At 46.7% G+C, this 15,552-nt stretch overlaps 1 protein-coding gene across 1 annotated transcript in view; it reads right to left on the reverse strand.

Moving 5' to 3' along the window:
* Positions 1-839: 839 nt before the first annotated feature.
* Positions 840-15,552, reverse strand: part of FANCD2 (FA complementation group D2) — a gene marked incomplete at both ends in the record, with an annotated part of 53,378 nt that continues 38,665 nt past the window's right edge. Inside the window, 14 exons of the mRNA XM_084247838.1 lie at positions 840-914; positions 2,841-2,936; positions 3,795-3,941; positions 4,484-4,558; positions 5,541-5,615; positions 6,539-6,577; positions 7,255-7,326; positions 7,911-8,004; positions 8,692-8,814; positions 9,330-9,423; positions 10,293-10,423; positions 11,631-11,741; positions 14,299-14,417; positions 14,554-14,682. Of these exons, the coding sequence (XP_084103964.1) occupies positions 840-914; positions 2,841-2,936; positions 3,795-3,941; positions 4,484-4,558; positions 5,541-5,615; positions 6,539-6,577; positions 7,255-7,326; positions 7,911-8,004; positions 8,692-8,814; positions 9,330-9,423; positions 10,293-10,423; positions 11,631-11,741; positions 14,299-14,417; positions 14,554-14,682 (1,380 nt within the window). The remainder of the gene's footprint in view (positions 915-2,840; positions 2,937-3,794; positions 3,942-4,483; positions 4,559-5,540; positions 5,616-6,538; positions 6,578-7,254; positions 7,327-7,910; positions 8,005-8,691; positions 8,815-9,329; positions 9,424-10,292; positions 10,424-11,630; positions 11,742-14,298; positions 14,418-14,553; positions 14,683-15,552) is intronic.

The following is a 15,552-nucleotide window of genomic DNA, read 5'->3' on the forward strand; positions in this document are numbered from 1 at the left end:
GGGTCGCATAGCAATGTAAAAAACAACCTCCCCCACCGAAACAACAAAACCAGACACCTTAACACCACCAGAGAGCACAAAAATGGGTAGAAATGTTAAATATTAAATAGTTACAGCCTGACAAGAAAGAACTTGCTAGCAACACTGAAACTGGAGACACGAGAGCTCCCCATTCTAGCTGAAGGTTACTCCTAATGTTTTATTCCTTGTAATTAGATTTCAGGTACAACCTGAACACTGTGGAAATAAAATGAGCATAAAGTCAACAGGAGTTTATGCTGCCTTTCCCCCTTCCGCCTTCTATCTACATGACAACCACAACATTTAAACAGTAGCCAACACATTCCTTTGATTTTCTCTCTGCCTTAACAAGATATTCATCATTTCTGCAAAGATGTCACAAAGACCTTCTCATCTCAAATAAAAGGAAACATGACTAATAAAACTAATTTGTTGGCACTAATCTATTATTTCTCCACACAAACCCCAATTCAATTCCACCTAATTCCTGAATAATGAAGGAAATCCAGGAACAGGAATAAGGCAGCTGAGACACAACTTCAAACAGACTTTATTTGTAGAACTGGTACAAGCCTAATTCTAGAAAAAATATCAGTTTCAAAACTAGCTCAGCGCCCAGAACCAGGACTACTACTCCACAGCACAGCTACCCTCACCCCAACTGGTAAGTGATGCTACCGTGAGCTAAGAGCAAGGGTCCCCGGTGATGCCAGACAGTCTGCGAAATACACACAAGATAGGATGTGTCCAGAGAGGCAAGTACCAGACTTCAAACCTGAACACAAAATGCTAAGAGGCGGGGAGGGCATCAGTGTGTGCTAATCAGAGTCATCGTCGCTGTCATCACTAGCTTGCTCGTTTTCTGCATCACTTGCTTCATCATCTTCACCATCCTACGGGGCAAAGGAGAATTCAGTATTTTAGGTCATCTGGTGACCCCATGAGTTGCAGTACTGCTCCCACAGGATACATGCTGTGTTGTATCATTGTTAAAATCAACGGTAAATATTAAAACATTCCTTTGAAAACTGAACCCAAGGTTCTCCCACTCTTTTTTTTTTAAAGAGATTTTTATTTATTTATACAAGCACTGGGACAGTAAGAAGTGTGGGAGGGTGAGAGAATTCACCAGAGCCAGAGCAGGGAGCAGAGCAGGCAGCAGGAGAGGTCTGCGCGCCATGTGGGACCCTCCTCCGGTGGCCGGGGAGCAGGCGGGGATTGAACCGGCGCTGCAGAGGCTGCGGGCAGCTTCGCAACCCAGCGCTCAACCGCTGCGCCACCGGGCAGGCCCTCTCCCACTCTTCTTGATGGGATCTGTAAGCCTAAAGGCCATGGAGCCAGGCCATTTGATAATGACTTAGCCTTCTTCTGCAGTGGAATCAAATTTGCATGACTTTAAATAAGCCATTTTAGCTTAAATAAGCCCCAAACACTGCAGAGATGTCACACAGGAACAAAGTGGGCATCCAAAATAGAATACAATGTCTGCTAAATTAAAAACCTTATGTACCACAGGAATCCAACACAAAATTCTCTCTGGTCTGCAACTCTAATCTGGCAGTTTTGTTTGGGAGAATACACAAATCCAAACCAGTAGGATATTGTCTGCCTCAAAAAAAAAAGTATATATATGTAATAAAAAATATATATGTAATAAAAGAATCTATCACAAATGATCTCAGCCAGCCTTACATTGCATTATAGACAGGATCCACGACAGGGGCTTTGAATCTGAGCTTCTCAGGGTCCATAAACCACCTGAGTAACACAATTTCATAAACATATATATTTTTCTTTGGCTTTCTTCAAAGGCTCTAGTGCTCAGGGGTGACAGCTTTTGTTTCTGTGCTTTCGCTTTCACCAAATGTTTTCACATTTCTATTTTACATATTAAAACCCAAGTTTAAATGTTTTAACTCATTCTTCCCACAGCTCACAACACTTTGACCTCTATTTCCCCCTTTGAAATGGCTTTGGGGGGCCTCCCCACTGGCGCAGCGGTTGAGCGCTGGGTTGCAAAGCTGTCAGCAGCCTCTGCAGCACCGGTTCAATCCCCGGCTGCTTCCCGGCCACCGGAGGAGGGTCCCGCATGGCGTGTAGACCTCTGCTGCCGCCCACTGCTCCCCTCAGCAGTGTACTTCATCAGTCCACCTGTTCTGCTCCCAGCTCTGGCTCTGGTGAATTCTCTCACCCTCCTACGCTTCTGACTATACCCAGTGCTTGTATAAATAAATAAATAAATAATCTAAAAAAAATAAATAAATAAAATGGCTTTAGGGCCTCCCTAGTGGCACAGGGGTTAAGTCTCACCACTATGATGCTATTGGCAACCACTGCAGCATGAGTTTGATCCCCAGCAAGGGAGCTGACCCACATGGCGCAGCAGACCTCTCCTGACTCGCCCGCTGCCCCACTTCAGCAGTGTATTTCAGTAGATTCGACTGTCCTACTCCCCACTCTGTCTCTGGTGAATCCTCTCACCCCCCAACCTGGACCTCTGGCCCCATACCCCAGTTCTTGTATGCATAAATAAATAAAATAAATCTTTAAAGAAAATAAAATGAGTTTAGAGAAAATAGGAGGCTACAATGGAAAAGTTTTCAACTCAAGTATATTCTGCAACTTGAGATAGACGATTGTATGGTTTTTTTTTTTTCCTTGCTCCCACAGAATTCATACAAGCCCAGAATCTTTTCTGGAGGGAATGGTGAGGGACAGAAATATCTGATTACAAACACAAGCAGGAAAGTCCTGTACCTGCCAACTTAGAATAATTAACCACCATCAGCGCCACACCCTGGTGACCCACAGAGAGATACCTCCTCTGCTTTGCTCCTGGAGACCTGGGAAGAAGGGTCATCTTCACTCTCATCTGCAGTACTCTCCTGGGAATTCTGGGATATAATCTCTTCACCCTAAACATGGGTGGGCCGAGACAAATGGCAAGTTAAAATGACCACATTTGGGTTCCAAGAGGAGAAAGGCTTTGCTCACAGGCAATACAAGGAGAAAGATAGTCTCGCCATTCAAACGCAGTCAGACATGGACACCAACCTGTGATCCAGCATCTAGACAGGTATGATCAGCAGTTTCTGAGATGACATGGCTCTGGTGCAACATGTACTTATATAAAAGGCCCACCTTCACATGCTGACATCAGACTAAGTTTTACAAGATCAGACTGTAGAAACTCTTCCAGGTAATGTTTAAAATACTCCTCTAGGGATCTCCCTGGTGGCACAGGGTTAAAGTCTCAGTGCTATCAAGCTGTCACCAGCCACTGCAGCATGAGTTCAATCCCCAGCCAGAGAGCTACCCACATGGCGCAGCAGACCTTTCCTGTCTCACTCACTGTTCCCCTCAGCAGTATATTTCAGTGGATCCGTCTGTTCTGCTCCCCACTCTGGTGAATCCTCTCACCTCCCCGCCTGCATCTCTAGGCTACACTCCAGTTCTTATATGCATAAATTGAAAAAAAAAAAAAAAACACCTAAAATAGTCCTCTATCTCTGAGGTCCTATTTCTATCAATGGTTCTGTGTCTTCACTGCCTGGGATGAGAGGTGCAGCCTGTGACGGGGGATGAGAGCAATGTAGCTTTTTTTTTTTACCACCCCTCAATTTATGCTAATGTTAAGAGCTCAGCAGCCACAGACTTAAACAAGCAGTTTTGCTGAGAGAGGGGAGAGCTTAGGTGACGACCCTCCCATACTCGCTAGTGCTCTCACCAAGAATGGGAGCAGCTCATGATCCCTGGTGGGGTCCCAGGCTTACCTGCAAGTCCCGGTTTTTGAGATTGCCCAGCCAGAAAGCCTCCCTGCAATTGTTGAGGACGAGCATGGCTTTCACTCTGCAAACTAACAGCTCCAGGGTCTTTTTGAGCAAAGGCACGTGTCTGGTGAGTTTTGTGTCCTGGTGAATCTGATAGGAACAAATACAGTTAATTCACACTGATTTAATCACAGACTTCCACATTTCCTGTACAGAGATTTTTGAACTCCTGAGCCTGTTCAATGAGTCAGCGCATGAGCCCTACCAGCACTGGCTGAGGCATAGCCATTAAATGGGGTAGTTCGCAGAATACTCCAAAGGGAATAGGCAAAGTTCCTCTAGCAAGAGAGACTAGAAGTCATACCAACAAGATCTCTAGGATCTCTTTGAAAACTCTTATTAATTTTAATGAATTTATCTGTAATATTTTTTAACTTAACAGAGAGTATCCCTGTTTGGCTCAGAGTCCATAAAACCCCACAGTTCGGCACCTTCCACAGTTAGATCCAGGGACAAACTGCAACAGAAACTGGATCAGAGTCATTCAGTTTGCCAGTGACTGCAGAACTCTGCGGTTCTGTGTCCTTCAGCCTAGAAGTGACCATGGCCCATCAACTGCAGGCTGCAAGCGAAGAAGTCCTTTAATGCTGCAGGTGGTCAGGCGGGTGGGTGATGACAGCTCCTCCCCTTACCTTGGAATGCCCGCACAGATGGTGGAGCAGCCTTGTGCTCAACTGGAAGGTTTCCAATAAGCTCAGAACATCTTCCTAAAATCAACCACATTTATAAATGCTCATTTCATCCTAGATGCAAAAGATCTTTGTAACCAAGGGTTCTAGGGAAGATGGGCCCGCAGGTACCAGCCATATATTGGTAATTCTCTTCATTTCGTGCTCAACAGGAGGAGCCGCGCTGGCCAGCGGACTTCCCCTTCCGCAGGACCAAGTAAGAATTGCGAGACTTTTGCAAAGTTGACTTTGCTAAAGGTCAACTGTGTAAGAAACTATCATTTGTTTCTACCCTTATTTCCCTACTCTAGGCCTGGATCCCACTTGGCTAAAAGAAAACACTCAAGATTGTCCATTATAATGCCAAGGAGTTTATGACACCAATGAGTTCTTGGGTTTTTTTTTTTAAGATTTTATTTCTTTTATACAAGAACTGGGGTACAGGCCAGATGTGAGGGTTAGACAATTCACAAGAGACAGAGCGGGGAAAAGAACAGGCAGACTGATTGAAATACACTGCAGTGTGCAAGACAGGAGAGGTCTGCTGCACCATGTGGGTATCTCCCTGGCCGGCCGGGAATCAAACCGGCATTGTCAAGGCTGTGGACAGCTTTCACAGCACCTAGCTCAACCAGTGCACCACCGGGGAGGCCCAATGAGTTATTTTTTTTTAAAGTGCTCTTGGAAGTAGGCCTAGACAAGCACAGAAGAATAAGCAAGTAACACACCAACACACGTTAGTGCTGATATTGCTGGGAGTGCAACAGCACCGTGGGCTCAAGCTACAAGGACACCTCCCTCAGGCCTGAAAGAGCGCAAGATGGGTTTGAACCAGGTAGGCTGAGTTCTGCTGACTGTGGAGTATTTGCGCATCTCTGGTGAGAAGTGCAGCGGCCCAGCACACAAGAACTAAGGCCCAGAGCCTGTGCCGGGGAACCACCTCCAAGCTCACCCTCCATCGCCACGGGTATAGCTGCAAGCAGCTGCACAGAGCATGCTTTGCTCTGTTCTGGGTTCTTACCCGGTGTTTTCTGAAACTGAAGTCCAGGAGCGGCATGCACTGCTTAAGGAATGCTTTCACGAAGAGATGCCCGTACTGGAGGAGAGAGGAGACACACAGGAGGACCCCAAGCCACCATTGCCACCCGGAAGGCCCCTCGCACAGGCCAGCACAGCACCACCCACTCAAGGGTTTCCTTATTTTTATGTAGGAAAAAACACATTGGAAGGGGCCCAAAAAGCTAATTTGGAGAATGGAATTTAATGCAAAGACAAAATAGATCTGGCAACTAAACCCCAGAATCAGGCAGATTTACCTTGTCAGACACAGCTAACAGCTATAAGAAAAAGGGCATAAAAGAAGGGAGCACAACCCCAGCTCTCCCTACAGCTTTCTCCCACGTGCAAAAATTTGGATAGAGCTGAAGTAGCACCTGAGCGACTGCCAAAATGACCAGTCACATCGGCCGCCACTGCCACATCGCCCACACTGGCCCCAGGCTGGAGTGAGAAGCCCTGAGAGGACAAGGATGGAGCACCCCACGCTGGAAGGACAGACACTCCAGAGGAGGGAAGAAGCATCCTCCCGAAACACGCCCAGCTCCTCACCCACTGGGGCAACCATCACACTAAGGACTACACTCAGTAAAGGAGTTCTAGAATGGTCAGGATTCAGCTCCACATGCATGAGGCCACCCAAGGACCTTAAAAGGGACTCACCCTTTCCTCCTCCCCCTGCTGCCTTGCAGGGAGCGGGAGGGGAGCAACTGACAGTCTTCAAGACAGAGCCCGGGTCCACTCCTCCTAGTTCTAAGACTTGGACAGAAAGTTTCCAACACTGAAGACTGGCTTCTCCAGTCCTCCGACTACTGGAGGAAAGGTCTGTGTCTTCCCTAAACTAAACAGCGAATCTGGAGACTCTGCCTTGAGGGCAAGGCGTGAGCTCTTCACCTCAGCTGAGGCCTTCTCTAGAGACCCACGGCAACAACAAACACGAAAGAGGGCTCAGGAATCTCTCACCTTCAGACACACGTGCAGAACAGGCCGACTATCAAACACCTGCAGAGGGGAAAGAGAGGAGACCAAAGCTGAGGTGTGTCTGCTGAGCACCCAGCTTCCTTCCCACTGGGTAATTCTGGGGGTTACGGAGAATTCTAAAACGGAGAGGGCAAATGTTAAAAAAAAAAAACACTGCAGAACACAGTCATCACCACAACTGAAGTTCAAGAAAACAGGGGAGGAAAGAATAAGTAATGGATCCCATTTTTGAGAAGGTGGCACTGTAGAGGGATAAAGTATCGATCTGAAGTCTTAAGAAAGAACGGGCAAAGAGGCAGGAAGGAGAAAGACAGTGGGAACCACCTGAAGAAAATCAGGAATGGTGTGCACAGAGCTGTCTGAGGGAGAAGGCGCTCAGGGCTGGAGGACATGCTGGGGGATGTGCTCAGATCAGAGGCCCTGTGGCGAGGTGAGTCAGTGGGAGTGACGAGTGGAGGGCGCCACTAAGAACAGCGTGTGCTGTGGCACGGATGGGAAGAAGGGCAGCCAGCAGGGAAGTGACATGGCCTAGAGAGAGAAGGGGTTGTCCAGGATGGAAGAGGGACAAGGGCAGAAGATGGGGGCAGAGAGAGAGGGACCCCAAAGAAGGGGGGGAGAGGATGCATCCACTTCAGAAGTCAGGACCCTTGTTGCTTTCTGCAGTTAGCTGGGAAGATGGGTCGGGAGCCTCTAGTCACCTTTATCAGGTTGATGAGGATGCTAAAGTCTCGAACGGCCATGTTCCAGTAGAGGAGCTTCTCTTCGTGAATCTGGGGACACGAGTGCACAGGCACTTCAGAACCAAAGCCAAATACTTCATTTACTGTACCCCCCCTTCCCGCCCAAATATGCACTTCCTGACTCCCTCAGTATTCAGACTTGAATCCACTTATCCACAGGGGCGCGGCAATCAGCGCACCCACAGGTGGCGCTGGAGTTGGCACATGTGTAACTTTAGGGCACCCCGCAGAGGTTTTCTTAAAAGATGACTGCTCTTTGGTCATTTCCAAGTAGGAAAAAGCGTCTGTGACATCTCTCAGGTCACCAGCGTCCCCTAGCTGGCCCTGTTCAGGGGTCTTGGTCAGTTCGGTGAGCAGGCTGCTGAGGCCAGCACCACGGCCTCTCCAACAGCGCATTCAGCTCACGCCAGCTCACGGGCGCACACTGCCTGCACGGGAGGCTGCAGCCACAGACATTTTGTCCAGAGCTACGGCCTATGGAGCAGTTCTAGCTTTCCCCAGGGACACTGGAGCCAAATTCCCACCTCCCACCAGAGGGAAAGGAAATTAAAATAGGAACTATTTGAAGAAAATCCTGGATTTTGGTAATTAGAGGAATAGCTTAGAAGACCCACCTCCTGCGGGTCTGCTGCTGTGCCAGCCTGCAGGTCTTTCACTGTCTTCTCCAGCTGAGCCATCATCACACGGAAGAAGATGACAAAGGTGTTCCTAGGAAGCAGGCACGCACACTGGTCAGAGATCTCCTGGGAGGAGGCCAAAGCCACGACCCTCCCCACCTTTCTGAAAGTGCTCTCACTAGGATCCACAGTAGGAGCACCGGAGAGTGCAAAGGATTCAGAAATGAGTCCACGATGGCCTGTGGAGCAAGGGTGCTACTGGTGTGGTGGAGACAGTGTGGCGGAAAAGGAAAGGGCAGGAAGCTATGGCGAGTAGACTGGAGTTCCAGCTCTTGGTTCCGCACGGTCCAGCCCAAGCCCTTGTTTTGCGCATTACGTCAGAGGAAGGATCGAGCGAGACTGAGAATACATTCTAAACTGTGCAGGCCACACAAGTAAGACAACCACTAATCTTACGAGACACAAAAACCCATTAAGTGAGCGCATGATTAGCTACAAAATCAACCTTTTCTTTTAAAGGTGGCTAAAATCTCAGAAAAATAGCCTCAAGTTGAAAGGAAGAAGTGATCAGAAGTTTAATGACTGATATTCACTGTCTCTGAAGACTCTACTGACAATTCATTTCTCAATAAGATGCTTTCGCAAGAACCAGCTGAGTCCCTTGGAAAGAAAGCCTGCCCGTAACCAAACTGGAAGAGAAGGGAGACAGCCATTTGGAAACTATGATGGTCAGCGTGATTCCACCTAAGGAAAGAGCCAGAGGAGGGAAACCCCTTACCTGGTCAATGTAGGGAACGTGGAGGAAGCTGCATCTTTGGAAGAGTTGATCAGTTCTGGGACACCAACACCCGCAATCTCCTCTATGGCCTTCAGGACACTGTCCGTGTGCTCCAGGTAGATGCTGTGTTGGGAACCACAGGGATATCAACACCTGCCACAGAGTTCTATGGCAAGATTCCTTCCCTGAGTCACTACCAGATATTAAGTTTTAGCTAGCGCGCGCGCGCGCGCACACACACACACACACACACACACACACACACACACACTGTTAACATTTATTTTCACTAAAATAGCAAAGATCCCAGATACTTGTCAGGAGGTAAAGACAATGATGTCTCAGTTGGAAACAACAGCTGGACACCCTAGAATTGATGGGCGTGTGTAGTCTACGGCAAGCCATAGATAAATATCTGGCTCATTGGCTAACAAGGCAGACTCTTCTCTTCCTCTAAGGCTGATTTAACGAGGAACTAGCTGACAGTATAAAAGAGTACTACAATCCATATAATCCAACTTCTGTTCATTCTGAACCTCTTCACTGCCAAGCAAAGTCACTTCCCAGTCTGACCAGAGGAGGGTGCCAAGAGCAGCGAAGACAGAGGCGTCTCTGGGGAAGAAGCCCAAGAGCCTCACCAGAGCAGAGATCTGAGCTGGTCACTGGGGGTGCCGCGGTTCTCCTTCTCCCCACTTGGCCACACCCGGCAGAGGAACTGTCGGGCCAAAGACGCTGTTGGAGAAACAAAACGACATCTTAAGCGTGGAAAATTAATCTCACTCAGCTTTTCGGGCTTTTGGGGATGACTACTGATTATCAAAGGATTATTCTTTTAAAATTATAACAAAATCCCTGGTTTAACCAACAATTTGAAGGCAGCTGTCATGAGTTCCTGTTCCACTGGTCCTTCTACCAGAAATAAATCCATGTGTCTAAGACCCAACACCTTCCACCCTCTCAGCCTGCCCTGGAACACATACACACGAACATACACGACATATGCACAGAAAGGGAACGCTGCTGGACAGTGGGGAAACCGGTTTTGTTCCCCCCGGACAGGCCAATAAGCAGTGGCCACCTCTGTTGATTCAGACCAAACCCTCCCCTTTTAATCAACAGGAACAATAAAGGCTCGTTTTGCATTTTTGTCTTGCTTTCTGCTTGGGCTGCCAATTTGGATGTATGGTCAGTGAATTGCACTCCAAGAGCTACAACAAAAGCTAGTCTCAGAAAAGATGAGGGAAAGGATCAGGCCTTTCTTTATACTCATTTCTGCTTTCTCCCTTTTCTCTCATTTTACTAACTTCCTGGTTTATGCCTTTTATCAAATGGCTCATCTAATTTAAAAAAAAAAAAAAGGAAGGGCATGAATAAACATAAGCCAAACGAATTATCTAGTCAACTGAACTAACCAAAATCAGACTGAGTAGCAGCAGCAGAGATCAGTCATAGTTCTTTCTGGGAAAATGTCCTTCTTGGACATCCAGTTATATGGGAATTTACTTATAAAATGCAAAGGCCCTGGGAAAGCCCCAAGTTTATAAGCTTGAGTTTTTAATGATACTCATGAAGAAAAAAATCAGAGGCTCTAGGCCAATCACCAATTTTCTCTTTGTTCTGAGCAGGAGATGTAGATTTCTCCAGAATGACCATCAGAAGTCTGATGAGATAGAGAGCACACTGGAAACTGGGGATACTGTGACAGAAATTCTGTAAGTAATGGAAGCTTTGGCTGTAAAGAGACAAGAAATAAAAAGCAACACAAGTATTACAGAAATGTCCAAATCCATCAACTAAGTTCAGTTAAAGAGTTCAAAGTTCTCTGTGCGCCTCCTCCTTTCATTTTCCTTGTAAACAAACCTTTCATTAACTGCCAAAAAAAAAGTTTGACATCTTAATTTTCAGCACTTTAGTAGCAAAGCTCTTTCAGGCTCTTGGTAGAGAACTATGACTTTATATGGAGAAAGTCAGGGCAGAACGGAGCCCAGGGGCAAGAAGGCTGGCCTTGATGGCATCATGAATGCCAAGAAACCCAAATACTAGTCCGGGCCATGCCTTTCTGTGCAACCTTGGCAAATTATTTAACCTTTAAGGCCTTAAGTAAGAGAATTATGCAGAGAATAATGTTTTAATTCTGGGTCCACAGAGACAACATGAAAGGAAAGTGCAATATAAGGCAGAGAAAGCAGGGCTTATAATAAATGTACAGATACAGCAGCCACAGTTTCACTATTAAAGTAATGGGGAATGGGGCTGGGGGAAGGGGGAGGGATGTAGAGAGGGTGTCACAATTTATTCAAAATTGTACTGAAGTAAAACTAGTCAACTCTTGACTGATGGGTGGGAAGAAAATCAAAACAATTTAATAGCACTATATTTAAAACGCAGTAAGGTCCTGCGCTCTAGACAGGGGTGCTAACCGCTGATTATGGACCCAAAGATGGCCCAGGCTCTCAGGGAGGTGGGAGAAAGCCTAAGTTACTCTGACTGAAGCTGAGGCAGGAGACTGGGAGCCATGCCCCTTAGAGTGCCTTCATAGGTCCCTCCTCCACTGCAAGGCCTCAGCCAAGGCCCCTCTTCTTCCGGTTGGGAGGGGCAATCAGTGACCACCACTAGATGCCATCAAGTGACCCAGCCCCAGCCGGAGACCAAGCAGGATCCTGGATAATCAAGAGTTGATTGGAGCTGATCAGAGCTTTCATTCACACCCGAAAAGGCCAACTTTTCAGGGTGGTGGGTGCACGATGATTTAGTATCAACGGTTTCTAATGCTTTAGGATTTTATCTGAATACATAGGCGAGAAAGCTCATATATCTGAGAAAAAGGAGCTGAAAACTATTCATTCCTCACAGCTACAGAGTGACACTCGAGTTGTTTCCATGAAACCTGGCTCCTCCCGCTCCCAGGACGATACTCTGGGATATGTGGTCTGACCCACCTGAGCAGTTCCTCCAAGGGCTGGTCAGGCTCTACCTGCTTCAGTCGATTAGTAAAGACCTCAAGGGCTGAGTAGAGCAAATTTTGATTTTCAGGTAGGAAAAATCCATTCCTAAGGGGAAGTCAAGGTAAGACAGCTTAGCAGCAGGCAGAGTACTTGCACAGCATTTGAGGGTCCCAGCCTTGAGTGTGTACAAATGAGAGAGGAGGACTCAGGTACTGGCAGAACTCAGGTGCAAGGGTGGTCACAGCTCCGAACATCTGACTAGAAGATGAAGCCCACCCGCAAGTGTCCTTGAGGACCTGACAGTCCCTGTAGGAATATTTTCAAGGGGAAAAGCCCTTCCTCAAAGTCCACATTTTAGAGTAAGTCTCAGTCTTACAAATAAACAAAAACAATAAAACAGGCAGGAACAATGCTGTTATACTGCTAAATCAGTCTCATCCTTCCGGAAGAGGAGAGGTGCTCAACAAAAAACGATTCCTGCTTCCGCATCAGTAAATCCTGCCAACTCCAGCTTCAGTTACCCTTGTCCTTTCTCCTTCAGATTACCTTTCTTACTGTCCCTTCCTTTCTACCCCAGGCCCTCACCCTCAGCCACAGTCTTATTATCTCATGAGCACATCGTGGTGACACTCGGCAACTGGACTCTGCATCCGTTTCCACTCTGCCCTACACACTGCTGCCGAAAGGATTTCCTAAACACTCATGTCACTGCATTATGGCTATGAGCATTCAGCCCCAAAACTACTTCCCTGGACAACATTCAAATTCTTCTGACTAACCATTAAGGCAAAGCACAATCTGCTCCCCTGGTCTACTCCCCCAGAAGAAGCGTTTCCTCCATCACCAGTGGAAGGCTTTCTCTCAACAAATGTACTCTGAAAGCCTATTATGAGCCAGGCAGTTTGGCTTTTTTGTGGTGTAACTGGCATATGATGAACTGCATGTATTTAAAATGTTCCATTGCATCAGTAAACTCATATAAATTCATAAAATCACAATGAATATATTTATTACCCCAAAAGTCTGTCTCCTGTATTCCTTTATAATTCCTCCATCCATCTTCCTCATTTCTACTTTTGTCCATGCTGTGCCTTCCACACCCTTCCTTAACTCCCTTAAAGACCAGGCACCCTTTCAAGAGCCTGATGAAGTTCCAATGCTGCCACAGGGACTTCCCTAAAAACCAGAGTCCATATTATATTAGTTCTTTATCACACAGTCTGCAATTTACAACTTGTTCACTACCAACTTTTTTTTTTTTTTTTTTTTTTTGGCGATTTGAACTACGTTTATTTTTAAATAAGTAGGGGGAATATTGAGTGTTTTGAATGTTGTGTGCAAAACTGATCCATGTCACCTTCTCACCGTCATGACTGAACACGGCAAGGCTGGCGCACTGGTTTCCAGCATCACAGGTAACACTACAGGTACATTTTTTAAACGAATAATGTAAACTTTAGTTTTAAGGCAGCTGGTACTAATGCTGCACACAGGCTTAGCTCGGTGCCCATTTCAGAAATGGGATAGTTAGCACTTCAAAACAAGAAACTTCTCTCTAAACTGGATCTTCCTTTCAGGTTTCTGAATTTCTGGTAAAACTGCACAGAAAGGTTTGATAACTTCTAAAAATTTGATGCCCATGGCGGTGGCTGGGCGGCCCGGCAGGGCGCGGCGGCCTCGGCGCTGCCTTCGCTGGGGTCCCGCTGCTGGGGCCTCGGCGCCCGCTCCCGACGCGCTCCGGCCGGCCCCGCTACTACCAACTTTTAAAGTAACAGTCTCCCTGGTACTGTTAAAGAAAGCGTACTTTAAAAAAAAAAAAAAAAAGGCAAGCTTACTACACAGCAAACTGGGTAAGAAACAAATGGCCAGATTTGTTACGAGTTAGTCAAATAGCAAGTCACCTAATCAATCAGAGGGTTTAATAAAAACAGCATGATAAGGCTGTTTTAATAAAAACAGCCCCTGGTGGTGCAAGGGGTTAAGCACCGCACTATGAAGCAATCCACAGCCTCTGCAGCATGAGTTCGATCCCCAACCGGCCAGGGAGCAACCCACATGGTATAGTAGACCTCTCCTGTCTCTCCTGCTGCTCCCCTCAGCAATGTACTTTGGTCAATCTGCCTGTTCTGTTCCCTGCTCTGTCTCTGGTGAATCCTATCACTCCCCGCATCTCTGGCCTGAACCCCAGCTCTTATATGCATAAATAAATAAACCTTTAAAAAAAAAATCAGCATAAGACATGAGGGGACAAGATGAAACAAAAGAAGGCAGACAAAAAAAAAAAAAAAAAAAAAAAAACTCCTGAAAGAATAAATCATTTACATAAGACTTTTTTTTAAAAGATTTATTTACGCATACAAGAACTGGGTCAGAGGTGTTGGGGGAGGGGGCGGGGGTGAGAGGATTCACCAGAGACAGAGTGAAGAACAGAACAGGCAGACTGACCGAAGTGCACTGCTGAGGGGAGCAGCGGGCAAGCCAGGAGAGGTCTGCTGCGCCATGTGGGTGCCTCCCTGGCCAGGGATCAAACTCATGCTGCAGTGGTCACAGATAGCTTCATATGTTGTGTCTTAACCCCTTGCACCACCAGGGAGGCCCTACATAAGACTCAGTGCCCTGGTGACATTCAAGTAAAAGAAGTACATACTTGTCCAGAACTCACCAAGCGAAAAGCCCATGAAAAATCTGTAGCAACCTCTGATAGCATGAAGACATCATGTGGTACTCCTCAACTTTCGTTTCTGGTCCATCTACTATCCCATGATTCTCGGCAGCTAAGCACTAAAAGGGAAAATGCCTTTAGGGCAGCTGACCCAACAGCTGCCCTCACACCCCTGCTAAGTTTTCTCCGTCAAAAGTGAAGTCTTTCTTCACTTAGCAACATCTAAACCTCTATTGCAGTAAGAGAGCGTCTCACCTGAAAATAGTTATGCATGTTCTCCAAGTGGTTACACATCGGGGTCAGCAGCTGTACAACACTATGAGCAACTTCTCGGGCAGATCTCTGATGGAGATGCGAGAACCCAACGTTGCGGCTTCCTCTACCCTATGAGAAATTCTGAGTTACTGAGGAAGAAACTGCTAGGTAACTGCTCTGAAATTAGGAGTTCATTGTGTAATTTAGTCAAACCTAGGTCACCAGTTAGGAGCAGATAGAAATTAGTTGCTTGCTAAGACTATATCCTGATGGAGTGACAAAAAATATTTTGATCCACCTTCTAAGAAACCAGACGACTGGCTTTGGAAGAGTATGAACAGTGTCTGAGCACTTTAGACCCAAGATTCTTTTTTTTTTTAAAGATTTATTTATTTATTTATACAAGCACTGGATACAGTCAGAAGTGCGGGAGGGTAAGAGGATTCACCAGAGCCAGAGTGGGGAGCAGAACAGGCAGACAGACGAAGTACACTGCTGAGGGGAGCAGCGGGCGGCAGGAAAGGTCTGCACATCATGTGGGACCCTCCTCCGGTGGCCGGGGAGCAGCCAGGGATCGAACTGACGCTGCAGAGGCTGCGGGCAGTTTCGCAACCCAGTGCTCAACCGCTGCGCCACTGGGGAGGCCCTAGACCCATGATTTTTAAGATAAAGCTCACACACATAAAAAGAAATCAGTTAGGCTGGTAAGAGTCTAGAGCAAATAGCGGAACAAAAAAGAATCTACGAACTAGATATACTGTTTATAAGCTTAAACCTAAGATTTTCACATTTTGCTATTTGTATCATCAACCTGCTTTCACAGTGGCTACATGAACTCACAGCTTAAATACACAGTCAAGGCCTGGGCCTCCTTTAGTCAGTCAGCTACTGCAATGAGACGTGGCCGCCCGGCTTAGGATGGGAGACTGTTAAGGGTGAAACCAAAGCAAAGAATCGAATTCGGGAACATTCAGGGCATTTAGAAACATATTTCCAATA

The sequence above is a fragment of the Talpa europaea genome (assembly GCF_964194135.1).
Source record: "Talpa europaea genome assembly, chromosome: 11".
In the NCBI taxonomy this organism is placed as follows: domain Eukaryota; kingdom Metazoa; phylum Chordata; class Mammalia; order Eulipotyphla; family Talpidae; genus Talpa; species Talpa europaea.